General features: G+C 41.1%; 1 protein-coding gene across 1 annotated transcript; it reads right to left on the bottom strand.

Annotated features, from left to right (window-relative positions):
- Positions 1–1,183: 1,183 nt before the first annotated feature.
- Positions 1,184–7,580, bottom strand: LOC137096977 (cytochrome P450 2J2-like). The gene is made up of 5 exons (XM_067467861.1): positions 7,391–7,580; positions 5,727–5,862; positions 5,080–5,267; positions 3,228–3,366; positions 1,184–1,490 (listed from the first exon to the last, which is right to left on the bottom strand). Exons 1-5 carry the CDS (start codon positions 7,541–7,543, stop codon positions 1,315–1,317), a joined length of 792 nt encoding a protein of 263 aa, XP_067323962.1. The 5' UTR covers positions 7,544–7,580; the 3' UTR covers positions 1,184–1,314.
- Between the last annotated feature and the right edge of the window lie 17,482 nt (positions 7,581–25,062).

The following is a 25,062-nucleotide window of genomic DNA, read 5'->3' as shown; positions in this document are numbered from 1 at the left end:
GGCTTAATTCCATGTGTGGCTTAGTGTGGATTTTTTCTATAATGAAAAACTTGACATTGATAAATGTATGTCCTCTTTCCAGAAAATGAGAATAAAGCGTACTTTCATTGTGGTTTTTTTTTAGCAATCTTTAGGAGGAGCTTGAAAACGTGGTTGTTCCAGTGTGCCTTCCCAGAATACGGAAACTCCTAGCATTATGTCCCAACGCACTTTATCAGAGATCTAGGATATCTGCTTGCCCATCCCCCTCCAAACACTCCACCTGGTCACGCCCAGCACATTTTTATCCTTAATTATTACATTTGGCCCTGCCATTGATTTTAATTGCGTCATTGTGTGATGTTATGTCATTGGTTTGTTTTCAATGTTATCGGCTCATACAGAGCCCAGATGACATGCTGTGCTATGCACAGCTTGGGGAAAATACATTTGGAGTTGTTATTATGTGCTGTCAAATCAGCTTTGCTTCATGGCAGCCCTGCTAATTAGATATCCTTTTACTTATAGCCCTGCTCAGGTATTGCAAACTCAGGGGCATGGCTTCCTTGACTGTGCCAATCTTCCTGTGATGAGCTCTTCCTCTTTTCTATTGTCTTTACTGTATACTACTATATGTACTTAAAGTTGGCTATGTTGGGTAAGTTTGCTGTAGATGCTGCATTGGTGGGTTTCAGTATGCTCTCTGACTGTAGGGTAAACTACAACTCCCACTATGGTAAGTCAGTCCCTTCAAAACCCTCCAGTAGGTTGAGTTAGTCATGGGAATTCTGTGTGCCAAGTTCAAACCAGGTCCATCATTGTTGAAGGTCACAGTTTCTCTGGTTTTGGGTGAACTACAACTCCCAGAAAGGTCAGTTCCCCCCAAACCTCTCCAGTAATCAAATTTCAACATATCAGGTATGTGTGCCTAGTTTGGTCCTCATCCATCAGTGAGGGTTCACAGAGCTCTCTGGGTGTAGGTGAACTACAATTCACCCAAATCAAGGTGAATTTTTCCCCAAAGAGCTCCAGTATTTTTGACTGATCACGGGGGCTCTGTGTGCCAAGTCTGGTCCAATTCCATCTTTGGTGGAGTTCAGAGTGCTATTAGTAGGAAGGCCCAAGTCTGAAAAAGCTTCTGAAGAGACAGCATGACCAGGAAACCTTTATGTAGTATTTGTAGACCAAAAACAACAACAAAGACTTAAAATTGTTGGTAAGTTTAATAAAATATTTGCATTCTAAAAAAAGTTAATTTGTGTTAATTCTACAGGGTCTAATAGCCCTGTTATTATAGCCTAACCCTACATATTTTGACAGCAATATGGAATACTTTTAACGCGAGATGGCACATATATGGTATTCGTTTGGGCTCAGTGTAATGTTCATCTTGAAGTCAAGACTTAGCTTCACGCCTTTTGGAGCCTGGAAAGAGAACTTCTGAACCAAGGCTGTGAAGAAAAGGAAAAGTTCCATCCGAGCCAACCGTTCTCCAAGGCAGGCTCTCTTTCCTGGAAGAGAAGAAAAAATGGACACAGAAAACTTATGAGATGTTTTCATAATTTGGCAAGTCACTATTGTAAACCAGAGCAAAATACCTTTAAAATATCTTTAAATTTCACGGGAAACAAAGATTTTTACCCAATGATCTACTCTTGCTGAGATTAACAATAGCATTTCAGCCCAGATTCCATATTTGTATTGCAGAAATATGGCTAGAATCCTCTTGGTGTCTTATGCATGGCATGTGTGATGAATTTCCATACCTTAGAAGACCAGGGTTAGCTCAGAAATAGGCCCAATAGCTGGCATCCATTTTGTATGGAAGTTGGAGGCAGCCATTTTAGGTTAGAGACATTTCTAAAAAGGGGCGGAGCTTGAAGGCAGCCCAGGGAAATGTGGAGAACCATTTTGATTACCTGAGAGAAAGTGAGCTGAGCTTGGTCGAGTGTAGAAAAAAAACGAACCAGTGGAATTTTTGAATTCTGACAGTTGGAAAGTGTCAGTTGGGGAATAGTAGAGTTGGAGGAAGGGAGTGAGAGAGAGTGGTTGGAAGCATCGAAGCCAGGAGTTAGTTAGTGAAGTTCAGTAAGCGGTTGTGGTTGAAAAGTAGTTTGATAATAGGTTAGAACAGACCCGGGAAAAGTCTGTTTGAAGACTAGATTCTAGTTAGCAGTAGTCTACTAGATTCCTGTGAACTTGGAAAGTTAATTTGTAAGCTGAAGTTTTAAGCAATGAACTATGCCACGTAACCATTAAGCTCCATACATCTCTGCAACCATTACAATTTATTGCCTGTTCTGAAAATACAAATAAACATCTTTCTTTATTGTTAAAACAACCAGTGCTCCTGTGTGTCTCTCTGGCCAAGAATCCCCATATCAAGACTGGGGAAGAATATTTTATAATTGGTGGCAGCACTATTAGAAAGACATTGGAATTTATACCCTCCATGTTACTGTGCCCCGAGTTCGAATTCAAACAATTTCAATGTACTTTCAGCACACTCCGTTTAAATCTCAAACAACGATTTTAATTTTGGTGGAAGCCCATTCAATCATCAGTTCTTTAATTCTGGTGGCCCTGCAGAAAGATTTTTGGGTTCCCTCTGTTAATCGACTAAGTCTTTTTATAGCATGTATTCCTCAATTGATACAGCTAGCCATTTTTGTCTCATGCAGAATACTCAAATAACAGCAAGGCTGCAGAAGACAATGCTATTGGATTTGCAAATATGCATCTGATGCACATGATGAATGTGGCCAACATGATGCACAAAATATCACTTGTGCACACTTGTTGATCTATTAGTTTCCAGGCAAAGTATAAGGTATAAAGCCCTACATGGTTTGAGTCCAGGTTACCTATAGGATCACCTTCCCTATAATCCGCCCCAAACACTGAGGGGGATGTCTACTTTAGCCTGCAAGAACCCATCTGGCAACCATCACTCAGAGGACCTTTTCATCAGCTACCCTAAGACTGCTGGAAGAGCTCTAACAGCTAAATGAGTTCTCGGAATTTAAAAACCATCTAAAACCCTATCTCTTCTGGCTGGTCTACCCAGCCAGTTTTAATCACGGATTTTAAACTTGCAACATGTTTAATCTTTGTTCTTAGCCAATTAGCATAATCTGGGAAAGATGTAGGATGGAACCTTCAAGCCTCACATGAGTTTTTCTTTTTATTGAAAAGTAAGCAGGCAGAACTTTTGAAAAATACGTTGATATTCCTTCCCCTACTCTTACCTGCAGAGAATGGTATGAAGGCTTCCTTAAGCCTGAATTGGCCATTACTCAAGAAATGATTGGGATTAAACTTTTTGGGGGTGTCCCATTCATCTTTGTCAAACAACACTGAAGTCATGTCGCAGATTAAAATAGTTCCCTGTAAAGGAAAACATAGAAACATTGAGTTTACAATACAACAAGCCTTCTAAACGTGAAAGTAAATCTGTTTCTCCAGACATTGACAAAACATATCTTCTGGATGGGGGGATAAGTCACAGACTTTCCATTGATACAGCCCATTATAAAAAGTTTGCAGGAGAACCTGTGAAATGGTTAGAAAGTCAGAGAGGGGTTTGAGAGAGCCATACCCAGGTCTCCACTATTTTTTGAAATTCTTGAGGTGAAGCTGGCTATGAACTTTAAAGCCCAAGATGGTTCAGGTCCAGGCTATTTGGCTGACCGCATCCCCTTGTATGAACCTGCCTGGGTCCTGAGATCATCAAGAGAGGCCCTTCTATCGGGCCCACTTCTATCTCAGGCTCGGTTGGTGGGAACAAGAGAGCGGGCCTTCTTGGTGGCTGCCCCATGACTCTGGAACTCTCTACCCAGGGAAGCCCGGATGGCCCCTTCCCTGCTGTCCCTCCGGCAGCACACTAAAAGTAAGGGGGTACTATGATGTTTAGCTTTGTATATGTTTTAATGGATTTAAACATACGAATTTCAATACTGTTTTGTCTAATTCTGTTTTAATGCTTAATTCTGTTTTAATGCTTGCATAAGGTTAGGTAAAGGCTTTCCTCTGCCATGAAATCCAGTCATATCTGATTCTGGGGTGTGGTGCTCATCTCCATTTTTAAGCCGAAGAGCCGGTGTTGTCCGTAGATACCTCCTAGGTCATGTGGCCGGCATGACTGCAAGGAGTGCGTTACCTTCCCGCTGGAGCGGTACGTATTAATCTACTCACAGTTGCATGTTTTTGAACTACTAGGTTGCAGAAGCTGAGGCTAACAGCAGGTGCTCACGCCGCTCCCCGGATTTGAACCTGTGACCTTTCGGTCAACAAGTTCAGCTGTTCAGTGCTTTAACCCACTGCACCATCGAGGGCTCCAAATGCTTGCATATTTGCATATTTTAAATTATGTGGTCATACTTTTAATTGTAATTCACTTTGAGTCTCCTTCAGGAGATATAAAGTTGGGTATAAATAAAAAAAATTATGATTATGATTTTTTTGATTTATCAGCCATTCTCAGCCTCAAGAAAACCAGTGGAGTGGTAAGGGAGTCAGAAGGTGCTTCCAGACAACACTCAAATCTGTGCCAAAGCGGGTTTTTACAACCCAATTTGGTGTGGATTTGAATCCCCATCTCCACCCTCCAAAACCAGGAATTTCTTGGTGGGGATGTCCCCATGTTATCCCATTAACTAAAGGGATGGCATGGAACCACCCCAAAGCCTCTAAAAATAAGTCCTTTAAAGTAAGAAAAACTTACCCAGCTGCCATTAAGATATTGCTGGAGTCCTTCTGGTGCATAGAAATGACATGCCAAAGACAGGGGATGGGGGTGCAGTGAGAGACAAAGACCAATTTTCTCTCTCTCTCTCTCCCACCTCCTGACATGTCATTTCTATGCTCCGGGAGGACTCCAGCAGTAGTGATCTTGGGCGCAGAGCCACAGGCAACACTGTCTGATGCCTGCAGTGGGGCTTCAGCCCCCAAGATGGCTCTAACTTATGATTTGACCAACACAATGGAACTATCCTCATCACTGACAAGTTGTGTGATGTAATTCAGAATTAAAACTAGGCTTAGTTTCTGGGAAAGGGAAATGGGGAGGGAAACAAAGATATAGCAGATACATTTCCTTACCTTGGGCACACGAAACCCAGCTATCTCTGTATTATTAGTTGCCAGTCGAGGAACATTTAACGGCAGGATGTTACTTATTCTTTGAATTTCATGAATAACTGCATTTGTGTAAGGCAGGTTGTCCTTGTCAGCCATAGCTGGGGGGCGAGACTGGCCAATCACAGAGTCTATTTCTGACTGAACCCTTCCTAAAAATAATATTTACTGTCAGTTCAAAAAAGTCAACGTGAACATTGTGGCAAGCATTGATTTCCCCGAGAAATACAGGACAGTGTCAAGAGTGCTGGAGCTACACCATGCATATTTTATAGGTCTGAGTAAAACACATACCCTCTATACTCATGTATAAGCTCTTGTCAAGATAAGAACCTTCCCCTTCTCTGTGTAGAGGGGTGAAAAGCAAGAACAACAAAATTTTGCAGCGAAATGCTTAAGACATTCTTTATATTGCTTGAGAAATAACCCAAGATTAACCATGAAACTAAATTCACTTATCTTACTTTCAGATTATCCTGTTCCTCCTGAGTCACTATAAGAAAGCTCTTTAAAGTGGCATTCAGTTATCACAACAGCCTGGAAACTGAGGACTATTAGCTCCTTTTACAAAGTAAGATGTAGATTGGGACAGAAAAAAAATCCAATCTTACCCTGAATTTCTGGATAAACAGCCATGTACAGCAAAGCCCAGCGCAAGGTTGTAGATGTTGTTTCTGTTCCAGTAATAAACAGATCTATTGCTGACTGTAGAAGATTTTCCTCATGGAAACTGGAAGAAACATTTTCCTTAAAAGGAAAGTAAGAAGGAATATCTAAATATCTGAATTTTAAGTGAAATCATTATTTTACTCTCAGTGGTATCTGTCAATTTGTCACATGTTTTCCAATCTCTGTAATTTCTCTCTTCCTAAAGAAAGCTTAGGATCAAATCAAATTTGGTAATTATGGAAGATTGAAATAAGAATGAACATAGGGACTTCAAGGCCTAGAGAAGGTATTTTAAAACACATGTGAGTGCAGATGACATAAAACACCCAGCTGTTTTGGACTTCTATTCCCAGAAGCCTTTGGCAGCATGGCAAATGCTAAGAGATGATGGAAATTCTTATGCAGGCCAAAGGTTCCCAGCTCTGTTCCCAAATTGTTGATTCTGAAACATAATAGCCGAATGATGATCTATTAGTGGTGGACAATTGGCACCACATAAACAATGCAGCTCTCTAGATGATACGTTTTCATGTGCATGCACTGTACATATATTTCCATCCCTCTTATACCCTCATACTATGTGATTTTAAAGACGCAACTTGGAAGGCATTAAAATAGCATTGATATTTGAAGTGTCTTAGATTATGTGTCTGTCCACCTTCACCTAAAAGTTAAGAAGTGAATTTGTCTTGCCCACCCTATCAGGATCATTCTAAACACTCTAAATCACGCCACAGTTAATAGATCCAAACTGCTTATAGTAAAGTTTGACTTTCGTAAAGCATTTGACTCAATAAACCATAAATATCTGAATAAAATATGTGAGGCAAGTGGAATGGGGGAAAAATATGCAAAGTAATAAAAGAGATATACAGCGGAAATAAGGCAGTCATAAATGTAAATGGGTTTGATTCGAGACAATTTTTTTTTGTTGTGTCAGGAGTGACCTGAGAAACTGCAAGTTGCTCCTGTTGTGAGAGAATTGGCCGTCTGCAAGGACGTTGCCCAGGGGACGCCCGGATGATTTGATGTTTTATCATCCTTGTGGGAGGCTTCTCTCATGTCCCCGCATGAGGAGCTGGAGCTGATAGAGGGAGCTCATCCGCCTCTCCCCGGATTCGAACCTGTGACCTGTTGGTCTTCAGTCCTGCCGGCACAGGGCTTTAACCCACTGCGCCACCAGGGGCTCCATTCGAGACAAATTAATATTAAGAGTGGAACTAAACAAGGATGCCCACTCTCCCCAATATTATTTGCATTGACCATTGAACCTTTAGCAAATTTAATTAGACAGGACCAAACTATGAAAGGATAGAAGTCGGGAAAATAAGAAAAAAAATTAAACCTTTATGCGGACGACGCCATGATAATTTTAAGTGAGGTGAAAAAGTCGCTAAGTTCACTGGTCAAATTAATAAAGAAATTTGGGGAAATCTCAGAGCTTGAAATTAACTTAGGTAAACAGAAATTCTCCATAAGAATCTAACATCGAAAGAACTAGAAATCACCCAAAGTATTAAACAGTTTTTGATGTTATCTTTTAGATTGTATTGTTTTGTTATCTGTATGAAGAAATTAATTTTTTTTTAAAAAAAAATATTATTACCTTGGCCATTTCATTTAAGTAAGCATCAATGAAATCTCTTGTTTCAAGTGGATTCCAGTTTTCTTGGTGCTTTTTGATTATTTTTCTCACAAAGTTTTTCAATTGTTCCTGGTTTCTGAAAATAGTTTGATGGGGTCCAGGCAATTGCTTCATGAGAGCTGGAAAAATATTGTACAGCTGGAAGACAAAAACAAAAATTAGATGATGGGCAGGAGAGAAAATAAGGAAACCTTTGGAGAGTATTCCCTCAAAGTTGCATAGTCTGTTGCAATGGAATTAGCAGTCAGCAGAAAGAGACAATATCAGACTCTTTTCCTCTTCTGTTTCTACACACTTCAAAGTCGGACTCCCATGGGTCCCATCTGATGAAGCAGAACCATTTCCAGTGGTTGCATGTGGGAGTCCAGAAATAAAACTTAATGGTGTAATGCTAGAAAATGTTGACCATTTCTGTTCCCTAGGTAGCCACCTTTCCACAAAAAATGACATTGATGCTGAAATACAACACTGTCTGAGCTCTGTGAGTGCAGCATTTTTGCAAATGAAGAAGAGTGTTCAACGATTGGCACATTTGTTAGGACATAAAGATGCTTGTTTAAACAACTAATGTTCTCCCGATTCTGTTGTATGCTTTTGAAGTATGGACCATCTCTAAACATCACTCTTGATTTCTGGAACAATTCCGTCAGCATTGCCTTTGAAAGTTTTGCAAATCTTTCGGGAAGACAGGAAAAAAAATGTCAGCATTCTGGAAGTAGTAAACCAGCATTGAAGTAATTATTCTCCACCATCAACTTAGCTGGACTGGCCATGTTGTCCAAATGTCTGATCACTGTCCCTCAAAGCAGCTCAAGAATGGAAAAAGGAATGTTGGTGGACAGCAAAAGAGATTTAAAGATGTTCTTAAAGCTAACCTCAAAAATGTGGAATAAACACCAAGAAAGGACCAAGGCAGTGACATCACTGGCCCATTCTCTGTTTGGATATCAGCCAGCACACCAGTGCCTTAAATCAAGAAATAATTTTCTAAGATCTGCAGAGATACTTGCAAGAACACCTCAGCAAGCAAGTGTCCAAAAGTGGCAGGCTAAAACCCAGCACCTCAATCCATGGCTGGTACCTAATAAAATACTCCCTCCTGGGCACACAGAAGACTGGATAACTTGTAAGGCGCTGAACAGACTGCGCTATGGCACCACGAGATGCAGAGTTAACCTTAAGAAATGGGGCTATAAACTGGAGTCTACAACTTGCAAGTGTGGAGAAGAGCAAATCACAGACCACCTATTACAATGCAGCCTGGGCCCTGCCATATGCACAAAGGAGGACCTTCTTATAGGAACACCAGAGGCACTCCAAGTGGCCAGCTACTGGTCAAAGGACATTTAATAGAATGCCAAGTTTTAAACTTTGTGTTTTTTCAAATATATTGGTTGGCTTCTGATATGATAAATAAAATAAACCAAGAACATAGAACCCTGAACCTAGAGAAGTGTAAGCAAACTAAGGCCCATGGGCTGGACACAGTCCTCTGGATGCTTATGCCCAGTCCTCCAAATTTTCCCCATCCATTGTTTGCCATGCCCTTATGCCAAAAGGACAAGGGAGGTAGGTATGGTTGGGAGCCTTCTGGAGTGCTCTGTTGTGGTCCAGAATGTTATTGTTTCATTGCCTGAGATATCAGAGAACAGTGAACAAGCTTCTGCAGACCCACAGGAGCCTGAGAATGGGGATTCTGGGCAGGAATCTGGTGTTGCCCCTGATGGGACTGAGGGTTCTGGGATTGTTAGGTCAACAGGAGATGTTCAGTTAGAGACAGATTCAGAGGCTGACAGGCCTGGGCTAGCTTTCCCAAGAGAACCCAGGTCGGAATTTGATCAGAATGTGTTAATTGGAGATGTAGATCCATCTGACTCCCCTGAGTTAGATAGAAGGAAAGAAACTTGTCAGCTGAAACAGGTGGCCGAAGAAAGGCGCCGTTCTCAGAGACTGTTATCTAAGAGGGGCCCTCCTCAGAGTTCTCAAGGAAAAAGACATAATTTCTTAAGTATAAAGGAGGGTTGATTTGAAGTGAATATTCAAAGGAATCAATGTCTAGGTAAAGGGAAGAAGCCTACATTCCTCTCTCTTGTTTCAAGATTCATGGACCCAAGTCTTGGATTTTCCTATGTGGTTTTTCCTGGACTCATGTTTTGAATATCAAGTGTTTTTTATGGCTTCTTGTATTGCTCTTAGATTCAAGTGGTTTCATGGACTCATATAGTTTTTTGGATCTTTGCTATGCCTGTCATGTACCTTTGATCCTCAGGATTATTATGCTTGCCAAGACTCCAGTTTGAAAGGTTTTGTCTGTACCTTGGTCTTCTGGATTGTCACCTTTTTACATGGACTATATTTTGTATGACTTTTAAATTCTTACATTATTTTTGGTGAGGTTTCATTTATCTTTTAATAAACTGCTTTGTTTTTATACTGAACTCTAGAGTGTGAGATTGGTTCAGAGGTGCCTTTCCAGTCCTGGTATGTGGCATGCTCTCAGCCTGCTGCATGCTTTCCTTGGGTTCCCCTCCTGGTATAAGGATGGTGTGAGTGGCCCTGTTGGGAGGAGCGCGACCCTAGAGAAAAAGCATGTGGTGGGTGAGGTGGCTCAAAATCCACTCATCCCCCACTTGCCTTGCCCTTCTCTTGGCATCAGGAGAGGCGAGGCCCTATCCTGATGCCAGTAGAAGCCTGGCCTGAGGGTGGAGGGAGGCGAGGGCCAAGAAACTCCAATGCCTCACCCTCCTCTAGTGACTACAAATGAAAAATAATTTTAACACTATTAATAATGGGGATGAGTGCAATATAATAGGTTGGGGTCCTAGTTAATTCATTGGAAGTAAATTAAACAAATAAATCTAAAATAAATATAAAATATACCTTATCATCATCATCATCATCATCATCATTTTACCTGCCTCTCCTCATAGCTCAAAGTGGGTTTCAAAACAATTAAAATACATAAACATAGCAAAACCACTACAAATACACACACTAAAATGTACCTCCAGAAAAGTTACATACCAAAATGTATCTCCATGAAATACATATTAAACAGACAAAAAAGAGATTAAACAAAGGACATGCATTAAAATTCATGTTCATGTTTAAAGACTGTCTGGGTGGGCCTGCCAGAAGATACAGGTTTTCACTTGTGTCTTAAATTCCGACAGCTGATTTAGTTGTAGGAGCTCTACCAAGAGGTCGTTCCACAGCCTTGGGGTGGCCAATGAAAAGGTCCTCTGGGTTGTGGTTGCCTGTCGAGTTCTGGTTGGTTGGAGCAGATGCGCCCCAGAACACCAAAGTGTATGGGGCCGATTGTATGGGAGAAGATCATCCTTTAGGAAACATGGATGCAAACCATGTAATAATAATAATAATAATAATAATAATAATAATAATAATAATAAGTCAAACCATACAGTTGGACAATATCAAGCATGGGCATGTGAAAAATGTCGTTAGCAAAGAATATGTCCAAAGAGTCAGAAAGGTTATGAAGAGCAAATTAAATGGCAGAAATACAATCAAGGCTATTAACACCTGGGCTATCCCCATCATTAGATATACTGCTAGAATTGTGAACTGGATGCAAGCAGAGCTGGATGATCTGGACAGAAAAACAAGAAAACGGATGACAATCCACTACTCATTACATCACCTATAAAACCCTAAATGGCTTAGGTACAGATTATCCAACTTGCTAGCATCTTAAAAATATACGGGAAAAGTCTTTCTCTCAGTCCCATCAAAATCACTGATTCACTTGGTGAAAAGCTAAGAGGGAACCCTTGCTGCCCATAAGATCACAAACAGGCCTTACCTGAGCCCAAATACTTTGATGGATGGCTCCTGCTTCATAAACCAAATGCAACAATTTCTGGAACTGACTGTCATGGTAATCAAAGCGGTTCCCAAAAGTGATAGAACAAATGATATTTGAAACAGCATTGTCAATTTCATGGTGGGGGTCAAATGGCTGCCCTGGAGAGAAAAAACAATGTTGGCAGAGGACGAATGAGAAAGATTACCCTTTTTTTATGCTACAAAATACATCAGAAAAGATGAGGAATTTTATAATGAAACAAGCATGAGCAAATGCATTTAAACTAGCAGTGGGGTGTACCAGTGTTGATCGATTTCTACAAAAACAACGTCCATACATAAGTTAACCTCGTATGTAAGTGAGGATGGTTTTTGGTCCAGAATGATGGATTTCACTATGTCACATAGAGGAGCTTAGAGATATTTTGTGAAGAGGAGAAAGAGCCATCACCACATCAGGAACCAGCAGCCACTGGTTTATTTTCCCCCAAGTATTGAAAATGGCCAGAAACAGCTCAGTGGCAATGTACTTCTTTTAGGTTCTCCCAAGGCTAAGCTATAAGAGGATTCCTTTTGGCAAGAGCTAAGGTACAGTGCATACACTAACTTGCAGATCAAGTGACTCTGATTTTTTGAATAAAATATCTAGATTTCCCCCCGAGTATATACAATAAAGGCCTTTATTACACGAACCTGCTATTTTATTTCAGTCTCATTTTCATTCATAGTGGATATATACCACATTGAGCAGCCTCGATAAAACACCTCCCTTCATTAGTGTTGATTTATGAATCTGTGTCTCACGATCCTACTACTGCCTATTCTTGCAACCCTGCCATTCTACACTATTGCTTTTCCTTAACCTTTTATTTTATTTTTATTCCATGTGTACTCTGTCTATGACCTGAAATGGAAATAAAGATGACTTCTAGTAATTTAAAATAAGATTACCATAAATTAAAATTGTATTTTAGAAAAGTTGAGAAAGAATTAAATAAAAATATTATGTAAAAATAATGTTAAAATTACTAAATAATCTTTAAAACAACATACAGCACATACTCTCATGAACTACTATTAATACATAATTTAAATTTCAGACTTTTGAAGATAGTAGATAATGACCTCATCACATGGGAGGTGGAGCTGATGGCACAAGGCTGCTTGCAACAGGACTCCATCCTGGAAGCGTAGTAGGATGCAGCCCTGAGAACACAGGGAGTTACCCATGTTCTTATTGACTAAGTGGGGGAAAGCATGAGGGGAACCCAGGCAGTAACATTTTCTCTTGTATGATGGGAAAGTGGGTGATGCAGGGCACTTAACTACAGTTTCCCCTGCTGCCCAATAGCTTTCCCCACTGTCCCCTGGTTTAAAGACTTCCATGTGATGTGGTCTCTAATTATTTAAACTTGAGAACCAGTGGGCAGGACATTATCCAGAACTTTATTCTCAAGCAAGTATCTATCTATATTGAGGAGCATTGGGGTATAGTAATTTGAATACTGGACTCAGAGACAGGGTTCAAATCTCTGCTCAGCCATGGAAACTACTGAATGATGTTGGGCAAGTTACATTTTATTTTCCTTAGAGGATGTCAAAGGCCAAGAAAAGTTAGCAATAGATTTACCTTAGGGTGGCTGTAAGTCAGAAATGACAAGAAGGAACACAACAGCAATAGAAAGTCTGTTAGAATTTGTACAGGGATTGTGGCAAAGCATCAGATGGTTTTAATGAGAGATATTATCTACACCAGTGGTTTTTACCCATGTGCCATGGACCGCCAGTGGGTTGTTGGGATAAAAATTTGGTCAGCAAGCCTCCTTCCTCTTTATTTATTTTATTTTATTTTATTTTATTTCTGCTCCTTTTATTTTATTTCTGACCTGTAACTGCCTGCCTTTCCTTCTCTGCCGCTGACCATGGCATATGTTCTGTATCTGAAACTTGAGCTGTCCAATGCAATTTTCTGAATCAGCACCGCAACCCAAATCTAAACTTGACCAAAAACTGATCCATAACCCTTTGTTACTAATGTTGGAGAGTGGTCCCTGGTCAAAGGGGTCCCTGGTCAAAATAAAGTTGAGAACCACTGATCTACACATATGAATGGACTTTTCCAGCAGCACCTATAAATTAAAACTACATGGGCAGAGGTACAACTTTTTAGTATCCACCACCCCAAAACAAGATTCTCAAATAACATTAAATGGTGTGTGTGTGTGTGTGTTCCATATTAATTTTGAATTCGCTAAAGGTATATGCACCTTATATCATATGTGCCAGAGTGCAACTTTCTACTGACTTTCTGTAATATCCTTGCAGCTCAGGAAAAGCTACATCTCTGCAATGAAATATCATACAATTTTTGAGCATAGCTAATGTATTGTTACCTTTCTCATTTTCAATAGCACCTGTGAGGAACCTGCTCTCTTCCTGTATTCGTTCTTCTAAGCTCCTTTTGCCCAAACCAAAGTTTCTTAGTGTTGACAAGGCAAATCGTCTGTGTTGTTTCCAGGGGAGTCCATTAGACATGATCAACCCTTGATGAGAAAAGTTAACATCACATCACTAAGCACGCAAATAATTTCAGGTAAATTTCAAAAATAACCAAAAAAATGTTCACCAGAAGTCCTGCATAGTTAATTGTACATCTTATATACTTGAATAAGAAGGATTCTTTATACCACTACATGTCTGCACTGCAACAGACAAGCGTAAAAGCTTACCCCCAAGACCTGTAACAGCCACTGAAATATCCTTGAATGACCACTGAATTAAGCACTAAATGGGAGAAAACAATAAAGAAAAACATTTGGACAGGTCTATTATTTAAATATTTGTTTTACCTTTAGGGCATCAGGGGGAATCCATGGGGGCAAAGGAATGGCCATGTGGGCCAGACGGAGCCACAATTTGCCCAAACTTGTTAAACTTGGGAAATAGTGAATTTGCTTCTGTGTTGAACATTTACTATATTAAATTGCATGGCAAAGGCTTTCAGTGCTGCTGGAAAACCGTTTTGTTTTTTCACAGTAAGCTGGTAGTGGAATTAAAATGTGTTGCTTCCATAGTTGCTTTCTCCCTGTTTTAACAGATATCTATCTGTCTGTGCTGCATCTATACTGTAAAATTAATCCAGTTTGACAGTACGTTAATTGACAGGGATCAGAGCTATGGAATCACAGGAGTTGCAGCTTGTTAACAAGCCACCACTATTTGGCAGAGAAGACTAAAGACCTTGCATTTCAGCTCCATTAACCTCCATAAAGCATTTTATTAGGTCATATAGTCATCAGGACATGCATGGATCTTAACTGCATTAAGTATTTATGGCTCCATCTACACTGTCATATGGTCCAGTTTGAACTGCATTATAATGGTCAGTGTAGACTTATATAATGCAGATTGAACTACATTGAGATGGATTATGTTATTTATGTATTTATTTTCGATATTTCTATCCCGCCTTTCTTGAACCCGAAGATGATTCAAGGCAGCTTACAACCAGGCATTATATGAGTTCAGTGCAGTTAATCTACATTATGAAACTGGATTATATGGCAGTGTAGATGGGGCCTTTCTCTTCTCCTTATTAGAATTAACATTTTAGGGTAGCATTTCAGAACCATTTCAGAACTTTTCAGGAACCTTCCTCAGGCAGGGCTCATCATTTCCTTCTTTACCAAGCATTGGGGGAATACCTCAAATGCTTCGTTACATTATTCTAATTTAGCTTTTTTATTCTCCTTGGAAACCCATTCAGTGCCTCTGTAGTCCAGTCAAATATCTGTATCCTGCAGTTTTGTTTGACACAGCTGAATCTAGTGCAGCCTTTTACAAACACCCTACCACCCATTCTCTGATGTCTCTTATATACTTACTTGCATGATAACCTGAGATCATTCTTTGTGCTTTTGGCTTTCTTTCTTTAAGTATCATCTGAATACATAAAAGTTATAGTTTTTTATTTATTCTAAGAGGGAACCTGGGCACTGTCATAAATCATAGGTTCTTACTTAGAAATATAAAAATACTTTAATTGTTTATGCACTGGGTGAGGAGTTGTAGATTAAAATTCTTCAAGGCCTGTAACATAGTAACTACTGTCTACTCTCGGAATACTGGCACTGTATACTAAATTGTTTTAGTTTTGTTCAATAATAATATTGCTCAATTTAGAATAAAACTAAAGAGATCAAGGAAAATACACAGATCAGTTAGATACGATCTCACTAACATTCCTAGCAAATATGCCATGGAAGTGAAGAACAGATTTAAAGGACTAGATTTAGTAAACAGAGTCCCAGAAGAACCATGGACAGGAGTCCACGACATTGTTCAAGCGGTAGCAACAAAGTATGTCCCAAAGAAAATGAAAACCAAGAAGGCAAAATGGTGGTCTGCTGAGAAACTGGAAGTAGCCCAAGAAATGAGGAAAGCAAAGGAAACAGTGATAGAAGGAGATATGCCTAATTAAATGCGCAATTCCAGAGGTTAGCCAGAAGAGACAAGGAACTATTTTTAAACAAGCAATGCATGGAAGTGGAAGAAGACAACAGAATAGGAAGAACAAGAGACTTCTTCCAGAAAATTAGAAACATTGGAGGTAAATTTCAGGCAAAAATTGGCATGATAAGAAACAAAGATGGCAGGGACATAACAGAAGCTGAAGAGATCAAGAGAAGGTGGCGAGACTATACAGAAGATCTGTATAGGAAGGATAATAATATTGAGGATAATTTTGACGGTGTGGTAAGTGAATTAGAACCAGACATCTTGAGGAGTGAGGTTAAATGGACCTTAAGAAGGATTGCTAACAACAAGGCAGCAGGAGACGATGGGATTCCAGCTGAACTGTTTAAAATCTTGAAAGATGATGCTATCAAGGTGATGCATGCCATATGCCAGCAAATATGGAAAACACAAGAATGAATGGCCATCAGACTGGAAAAAATCAACTTATATCCCCATACCAAAAAAGGGAAATGCTAAAGACTGCTCAAACTTCCGTACAGTGGCCCTTATTTCTCATGCCAGTAAGGTAATACTCAAGATCCTGCAAGGAAGACTCCAGCAAGACATGGAGCGAGAGTTGCCAGATGTACAAGCTGGGTTTAGAAAAGGCAGAGGAACGAGAGACCAAATTGCCAATATCTGCTGGATAATGGAGAAAGGCAGGGAGTTTCAGAAGAAACATCTATTTCTGTTTTATTGACTATTCTAAAGCATTTGACTGTGTGGATCATAATAAATTGTGGCAAGTTCTTGGTGGTATGGGGATACCAAATCACCTTGTCTCTCTCCTGAGGAATCTGTATAATGACCAAGTAGCAACAGTAAGAACTGACCATGAAACAACAGACTGGCTCAAGATTGGGAAAAGCATACAGCAGGGTTGTATACTCTCACCTAACCTATTCAACTTGTATACACATCATGTGATGTGCGGGGCTTAATGAATGCAAGGGTGGGGGTGAAAAGTGCTGGAAGAAACATTAACAACCTTAGATATGCAGATGATACCACTTTTATAGCTGAAAGAGAAGAGGAGCTGAGGAGCCTTCTAATCAAGGTGAAAGAAGAAAGCACAAAAGCTGGGTTGCAGCCAAACATAAAAAAACCAAGATTTTGGCAACAAGAATGATTGATAACTGGGAAATAGAGGGAGAAAACATGGAGGCAATGACAGACTTTGTTTTGCTATGTGCAAAGATTACTGCAGACGCAGACTGCAGCCAGGAAATCATAAGACGCTTACTTCTTGGGATGAGAGAAATGACCAATCTCGATAAAATATTGAAGAATAGAGACATCACACTGGCAACAAAGATCCGCATAGTTAAAGCAATTGTATTCCCCATAGTCACCTACGGATGTGAGAGCTGGATGATAGGGAAGGTTGAGGGAAGGAAGATAGATGCTTTTGAACTGTGGTGTTGGAGGAAAGTTCTGAGAGTGCCTTGGACTGCCAAAAGATCCAACCAGTCCATACTTCAGGAAAAAAGGCCTGACTGCCCATTGGAGGGAAGGATAGTAGAGGCCAAGACGAAGTACTTTGGCCACATCATGAGAAGAAAGGAAAGCTTAGAGAAGACAATGATGCTGGGGAAAATGGAAGGAAAAAGAAAGAGGGGCTGACCAAGGGCACGATGGATGGATTTGATTTATGGATACAGGTAATACAAACTATGATCAAAGCACTGCCCTTAGACATTTAATCTGATGAATTAATTTAAAGATTGTTCCCCCATTAGGAAAGATCCTTTTTGAAAATTAAAGAAATGAAAGAGAAATACTTTAGGAAAAAAACACTCACCCATTGCCTTAGAAAGGTCATACAAAATAGGGAATTTTGGTCGATCTAGAAAGTTTTCATCCTGATGGATAAGAGCTTCCTTCATCAGTTCCAGTCCATTTAGAAATACAATTTGAAGATTTCCCAACTGCAAACTGAAGATATTGCCATATATGTCTGCAAGCTGCAAGGAGAATGGGACAGAATGTAATAGAGATGATAAATATTGATGGACTTCCTGTTGAAGAAAGATGTTATGGTCATTCCAGAGGGAGGAGGTGTTGATTCCCTCATGAATGACCAAAATCATGTACGACCCACCATTCTTCTGTGTGGATTACATTGCCATTTAGTGGTCAGTGAACACCAGAGGATTCAATTATGACAAAAGCAGCCTTCAAGGAGTTTGTAGAATCAAGGACATCAAAAGAATCTTGGAGGTCATTTATGTTTAGCTAAGCTACCACTTTGCAGAAATTCTTGAATGTTCTCAAAGTATGATTGCTCAGATTTGCCTGAAGGATAGAGAAACCAGTCTTTCCTGTAAGCATTCATTCCATCAATGAACTATTCTTATCATTGAATTTCCCCCCCTCATTTTACCTGAAACCTTATCCCCTGTTAATTACATCCATTAGATTTAATCCTCACTTCTGGGACAACACAAAACAAATGTTCCCTTCCCCTGTCCTCTCTACCACCATCACCTCCTCCTCCTCCTCCTCCTCCTCCTCTTCCTCTTCCTCCCTCAACTTCATCGTTTTTCAAACTGGGGGTTGGGACCCCTGGGGGGTCATGAGGGGATGTCAGATATTAGGAAGGTTGAAAACCACTGCTGTACTTCTCTTCCCCTACCTTTCAGGTATTTAAGCTCTTCACTTCCTTTTTTCAGATTAATACCTCCAGTTTCTCCCACTTTTTCTTATAGAACCAATGTGTGATGAAGAATATATATATATATATATATATATATATATATGTATATATATATATAGGCAGTAGTAGTAGTAGTAGTTTATTCGATGCTTAGACCATAGGTCTTTCACATACAAGGCAAGTCAAATAAATAAATAAATACATGAGCACCAGATTATTAAATACAATATAAAATACACAATAAAATGAAGAAATATATAATGTATGGATTGAATGAAATTGAATGAAATCGTATTGGGACCTACAGAGGCTAGAGATGCCATCCTAAGATTGAGGTCTGGAAAACTACTGAACTGATGGACTGTAATTAAAAGCTGCTGGCATGATCAGATACAGTGAACAGATACAGTAATGTAAACATATTGGTGGAAAACAATATGTTTACATTACCAGAGATAATGACTCTTTTAAATTAAGGAAGTGTTTACAATGATTCCTTACTTAAGAAGGAAAACCATTTATCAGTTAAATAAGAAAAACCAACCTCTGTGGAGTTAGGATGTCTTAACTGGAAAAAACCTGTCATTCATTTACAACTTTCAGAAAAACTTCAGAAGAAATATTTCAATATAAGAGAGCGTAATTTAAGGCAGTATAACAGACATAGGAATATGGAACGATTGGATGATGAGACTGGAATTTGTTTTTAACTAGGAGGCGGAAATGTTTTATGTTTTATTGATTTTTACTATGATTATATATTATATGTTAATGTTAAATGTTTTTAAATGTTTTATGTTGTTAGGCATTGAATCTTGCCTCTGTAAACCGCCTTGAGTCACTCATGGGCTGAGAAAGGCAGTATACAAATATAGTAAATATTCTCTTTTGCAGGAGAAGGAAGATGAGATGGTAATTATGCATGATGATGAATTAATGTTTATGTCTGTGAATGCTCTATAAAAATATAATATTCCCTTTGTGTACCCTAATGGAATATATAGTTGGTGTGTCTACTTCCTTTCTCTGCATTGCTCTGTTGTATACTCTTTCTCATTGTGAATGAAATAAAAGAACGTATTGTCGAAGGCTTTCATGGCCAGAATCACTGGGTTGTTGTAGGTTTTTTGGGGCTATATGGCCATGTTCTAGAGGCATTCTTTCCTGACGTTTTGCCTGCATCTATAGTACCTCTGAGGATGCTTGCTATAGATGCAGGTGAAACGTCAGGAGAGAATGCCTCTAGAACATGGCCATATAGCCTGAAAAAACCTACAACCCAAATAAAAGAACCTTTTAAATGCTTTTTCAAGAGTTCATGACAAATGTTCCAAACTTCTGCCTTTCTTCTCTGCCCTTCTATGACCTTATGTCATTCTTTTAAAAGTCCAGAACCCAGAGCTTGATTTTCAATTGTTTCATTTTAAAATGAGAAATGAACAGCAGGAGATATGAAAACTACATTTGCAGGAAGATTGACTGAATCAAGGAATCTGCAGCCCTAATTTTACAAGAACAAACATTGCAGTTAATAAAATTTTCTTTTGAAAGGTTTGTTTTCATAGGGTCATCATACATCAAAGCCTACTTGACAGCACAAACCAACATGTAGCAGTATTCAGAACTATTTCCTTTGTGGAGATGCCTTCAGGTGGGCTTAAAGGAAATAGACATTATCTGGGTGCTCAGAATGGTTTTCCTACTTACCTTTTGTATAGAGAGATGAGGCTTCGTGGCATCAAGATGAAGCAGGTTACCCAGAAAAGGAAGAGGCATGGGCCCTGGAGGGAAGTCCCTGGAATGTCTCCGTCTTACATAGTCAGCAACAATAAGAAATGTAGCAAAGAACACAAGAACAATCTTCAGGGATAAAGACTCCCAAAAGACAGCAAAGCAGTGGAACATGATCGGACTCAGCTGATCTTGTCAAGCTAGAACTCACTGGTATCTCTCTGACTCAGGTTGCCTGATTTTGCAACATGAAAGGGGTTTTTCTGTTTTAAATATGTTGAAGAGGGAGGAGAGAGAAAGCTCTTTTGTGGTTGGATGTTCTTCTTTCTACTTTACAACTTGAACAGTGATCTTTCAATGGGTTGTTTTAAGATTGAAATAATTGCCTGCTGTTATAGTTGCATTATAATGATGTTTTTAGTTTTCCATTTCTAAAAAAAAAAACTACTTACATTTTTTTTTAAAAAATAAGTATCTTGATCCTGCATTAGCTTGTTGGAACATAAAGTTCCAACCACAGAAATATAACCCAGTGCTCCCTGTGGACCTTTCTTTGCGGTGAGTCAATGGCTTTAGAAAGAGTACACCAACCACTAATTGGTTAACTATGCAAGGAGAGTGACCTTGGCACAAAGAAGGTCTCTTTGTTCTGCAACACTCTTCAGAGAACATATATGTGCATAATAAGAATACATGCCTGCATATGCCACAAATAGGGCACCAGTGTGAAGGAGCTTCTATCTATCAGTGCCTTAGTGCTCATATCAGAGCAGAAGGCAGCAAGGGAAGCCATGCTGGAAGTCACGATTTGACACGTGATTTTCTTCTTCCAGCATTTAGTAAAATTACACATTTTTTTGTTGTAATGTAATCTTATTATGCCTTTTTAGTGGTGAACAAGAAGTAATTACAGTACAACTTCTGTGTCCATGTGGGATACCTTCGAAGACCTCCTGTAGATACCTGTAGATCATATTTAACCCTATATTTTCACTGCATTGGACAGGAAGCATAACACAGTATTTATTTATTTACTTTGCTTATAGACCGCTGTTCTCAGCCCGGGGGCGACTCACAGCGGTGTACAACATAGAGAGAACAAGGTTCAAATTCAAGACACAATCTAAAATATCAATCTAGCAATAACCAAGACATCATCATCAGAAACATCAACAAAATCAGTAATACAAAAAGCCATTCACGTCGTCCCCTCGTTAAACCACAATCCAGTATCATTTTCCGTTGTTCTATTCCTGTCGTCATTACCAATTATTGCACTTCTTGTTCAAACGCCTTCTTGAACAGCCAAGTCTTTAGTTTCCTGTGGAATATCATCAAGGAAGGAGCCAGTCTGATGTCCATGGGAAGGGTGTTCCACAGCCAAGGAGCCACCACCGAGAAGGCCCTGTCTCTCGTCCCCACCAGGCGTGCCTGTGAGGCAGGCGGGATCGAGAGCAGGGCCTCCCCGGACGATCTCAAAGTATCAAACTTGACAACCTAGTGAGGCCCACAAACATGGATACAGGTGCTATATTGTGTATTTGCAACCAGTTACTTCTATGAGTTGATCTCTCCAATATGAAATCTGCAAGTATTCTTCTTGTAATTTCCAAGAAATAATAACAAATATTAATGATTAACTGGTATTCCAGATTGACCTTTTTACAAGATAATTGTTAACATTAAATCACACTCCTGAAGTATCAGTTGTGAAATCTCACTTACAGATAATTTTGTCCTACTGTATTATGAAATGTGGGAATTTTGCTTTACAACTGCAGACAACAGTTTGGATCACAAAGAATTGCTCTTCTTCCCTGAAGCTAAAGTTCATATTTTGCATTTTATTAAAACTGAACTAAAATATGTGGTTTATTAAACTGAAGTATTACTTCCATCCAGCTATTCTTGTTGCTGTTATATCACAGTGTGGGCCTATCCAGGTCTCCTCATATGTCAGTCCTACTAAATTCAGTAGAACTTGATTCCTAGTAAGGATCTCATCCAGGCCCGTAACCAGGATTTCGTTTTGGGTGGGGCTGAATTTTTTTCAGGGGGGGTTTTGAAGGGGGGCTGAGTTTCGGGGGGGGGGCTGAGTCTGAGTGAAAGAGGGTCTAGCCTAGCAAACCTTTTGTATCATTACCCCAATACCCCCATGCATATGGGATATATTGAGTATGGTGATCAGATCATGATATGAATAAACATAACAGTTTAAATAATGCACCAGTAAGGCCTTTTCGCGAACCACCATGAGAATTTCGGGGGGGGGGGACTGAAGCCCCTCAAGCCCCCCCCCCCCCGGCTACATGCCTGATCTCATCACATTGACTTCGGAAAGCAACCTAGAACACTTCTAAGATGGAGCTTGGTGAAGCTCATCATACGATACATGGACACCTCCAGTGGGGTTCTGGAAGCATCCTAGGATGCTGCCTAGAGAATATAGGAGGCTTCCTATGTCCTCATTAGATCCAATTGGCATGGTGGTGGGGGGGGGGGGAGCAGGGCACTGAAACTTTCTTCTGTGTAATGGAGAAAGCAAAACGCAAGTTGTAAACTGTTATCTGCACAGAGCTATGTTAACATTAACTGTGTAAATTAGTTTTTTCTTCGTGGTCTCTGCGAATGCACACTTGTGGAGAGACTGCGCCTGCGCGGGCTCCAACGGAAACTTCTACAGTTTAAACTTTTCAAGTTTTGGGGGTAACCCTGCCCAGCCCCGGCAGGGGATAAAAGGGCGCCCCGCGCATACCAACACAATTCCTTTTTTTCCGCCGCATGGCTCGCTTCGATACTTCTGGTGATTTTTGGATAGAGATTCTACTAGCGATTTTTGGATAGAGTTTTCTTTGAGTTGTTCGACAATATTATGTCAACAACTCGCTTCAAAAGATGCGCGAATTGTCCGAGGAAGATCCCTGATTCGGACAAGCACGCTTGTCTTTTGTGTCTCGGAGAGGCACATATCACCTCCTCGTGTCGTCATTGTCAATCGTTGATGGCACAGTCCCGTAAAAACCGGGTTCATCGGCTTCGATACCTCTTGTACCAGCAGACGTTGACTCCGGTACCTTCAACATCGACATCGGCGTCGACGTCAGCCGCGGTATCCAAGCCATCGACATCAACATCGACGTCGAAGGGGGCATCGACATCGAAACCCGTCGATCCCTCAACTCAGGCCGAGCCTCGCCAGACAAGGGCGAGAAAGGCGGCGCAGAAAAGACCGAGAGTTCCAGCTATGTCCAGCTATGTCGACAGCTTCTAAGGCCTCGGTGTCGACAGCTTCTAAGGCCGCAAAGCCTACGAAGCAGAAGGCTCCATGCACGGTCACGACTGAGACCGTACGCATCCGACACTCCTCGACCAGCTCGGTGGCGTCGGTGAGATCGATTAGGTCCACAAGGTCGACATTGGCGACTCCGCCATCTTCCACGGCGGTTCGCATCGCTTTTCGCCGGTCTCAAGAGGAATCTCGGCGTGCTTCCACCTCATCCTCCGTCCTGCCCACCCCGGGCAAGTCTCTGTCGAAGACAGCACAGCCGCCGGTGAAGAAGAAGAAGACGATGCCGCCTCCATCCTCGTCTTCTTCTTCTTCCCGAAAACAGACTACCGCCTCCTCGGCCACATCGTCGGCGAGGTCATCGCCGTTGCAGCCTGCTCAACCCCAGCTGGCCCCTCAGCCTGCTTGGGAGCCACAGCCGTTGCCAGAGCTGCCTTTGGAACAGCCCGCGTCCCCGGTGATTTCGGTGGACATGGTGATCGAGGCACCAACTCGACATGTGACAGCCAGACAGGAGCTTTTTCGGTCTGTGACAACCACACAGGAGACCGTGACAACTGTGACGGCAAGACAGGAGACTTCTCCAGTGATGGAGACTCCAGAAAGGGGCAGACAGACTATGAGATTGGCCCACACCATTCAGGCCTCGGCCTCAAAAGCCCCTCCAGCGGCTCCACCACAACGTCCGATTCGGGATGTTTCCTCATCCCCTCCTCCCCAATCCGTTACTGCTGATGATGAAGAGGAAGATGGCGAGTTGCCGACATCGGTACATTCGGGATCGGTGTTTTCTCTCGGGATCGGGAGATCACCCACTCATGATGCATATGAAGTTGATCCACCATCTCCCACGGACAATGTCTGAGCCTTTGCGGATCAAATGGCTCGCATGGCTGATGCCCTAGGCTTGGAGGTCAAGCAGACTTCCAAGGCAGTACAAGACCCGGTGTTTAAGAGGGTGCAATCAGAATCTCCACCTGCTCCTCTTCTACCCTTCCTCCCCTACCTCCTCGAGGTGATCCAGGGCTCTTGGAAGACCCCCTCCTCCATCCCTCCAACCTCTAAGAAAATTGAATCATGGTACAGAACGGACGATGAGGGTTTGGAGTGGCTCAAACATCACCCCGATCCCAACTCGGTGGTCGTGAAGGCGGCTCAGGCGTTTGGGAGGCAATCGTCAACGCCGTCTGATCGGGAGGGGAAGAGATTCGACGCAGTGGGCAGAAAGCTCTACTCTGGTGCCCTCTTATTAGCCCGCATGGCCAACTATGGTGCTTGTATGGGCGCATACCAGCAAATTCTCTGGGAAAAAGCGGCACCGTTTTTCCAGAGGATGTCTGATGAAGATCGCGCTGCCCTTTCCACCCTGGCTCAGGAGGCGAACTCTCTGGCGCATCACCAGATGCAGATGGCCAAACACACAGGAGACACTGCGGGCAAGATGATCGCCCACGCTGTGGCAATCAGGAGGCATGCCTGGCTCAGATCCTCTGGCCTCTCAACATCATCGAGGCAGGTCATCGAGGACCTCCCGTTCGATACCTTGGGACTCTTTAATGCCGGAATGGACGACAAGCTAAAGTCAAATCATGACTTCAAGACTTTGGCTGCCAAGTG

The sequence above is a fragment of the Anolis sagrei genome, chromosome 4, assembly GCF_037176765.1.
Source record: "Anolis sagrei isolate rAnoSag1 chromosome 4, rAnoSag1.mat, whole genome shotgun sequence".
Taxonomy (NCBI): Eukaryota; Metazoa; Chordata; class Lepidosauria; order Squamata; family Dactyloidae; genus Anolis; species Anolis sagrei.
Note: the sequence above shows the minus strand (reverse complement) of the source record. Positions and strands in the feature narration are given on the sequence as shown.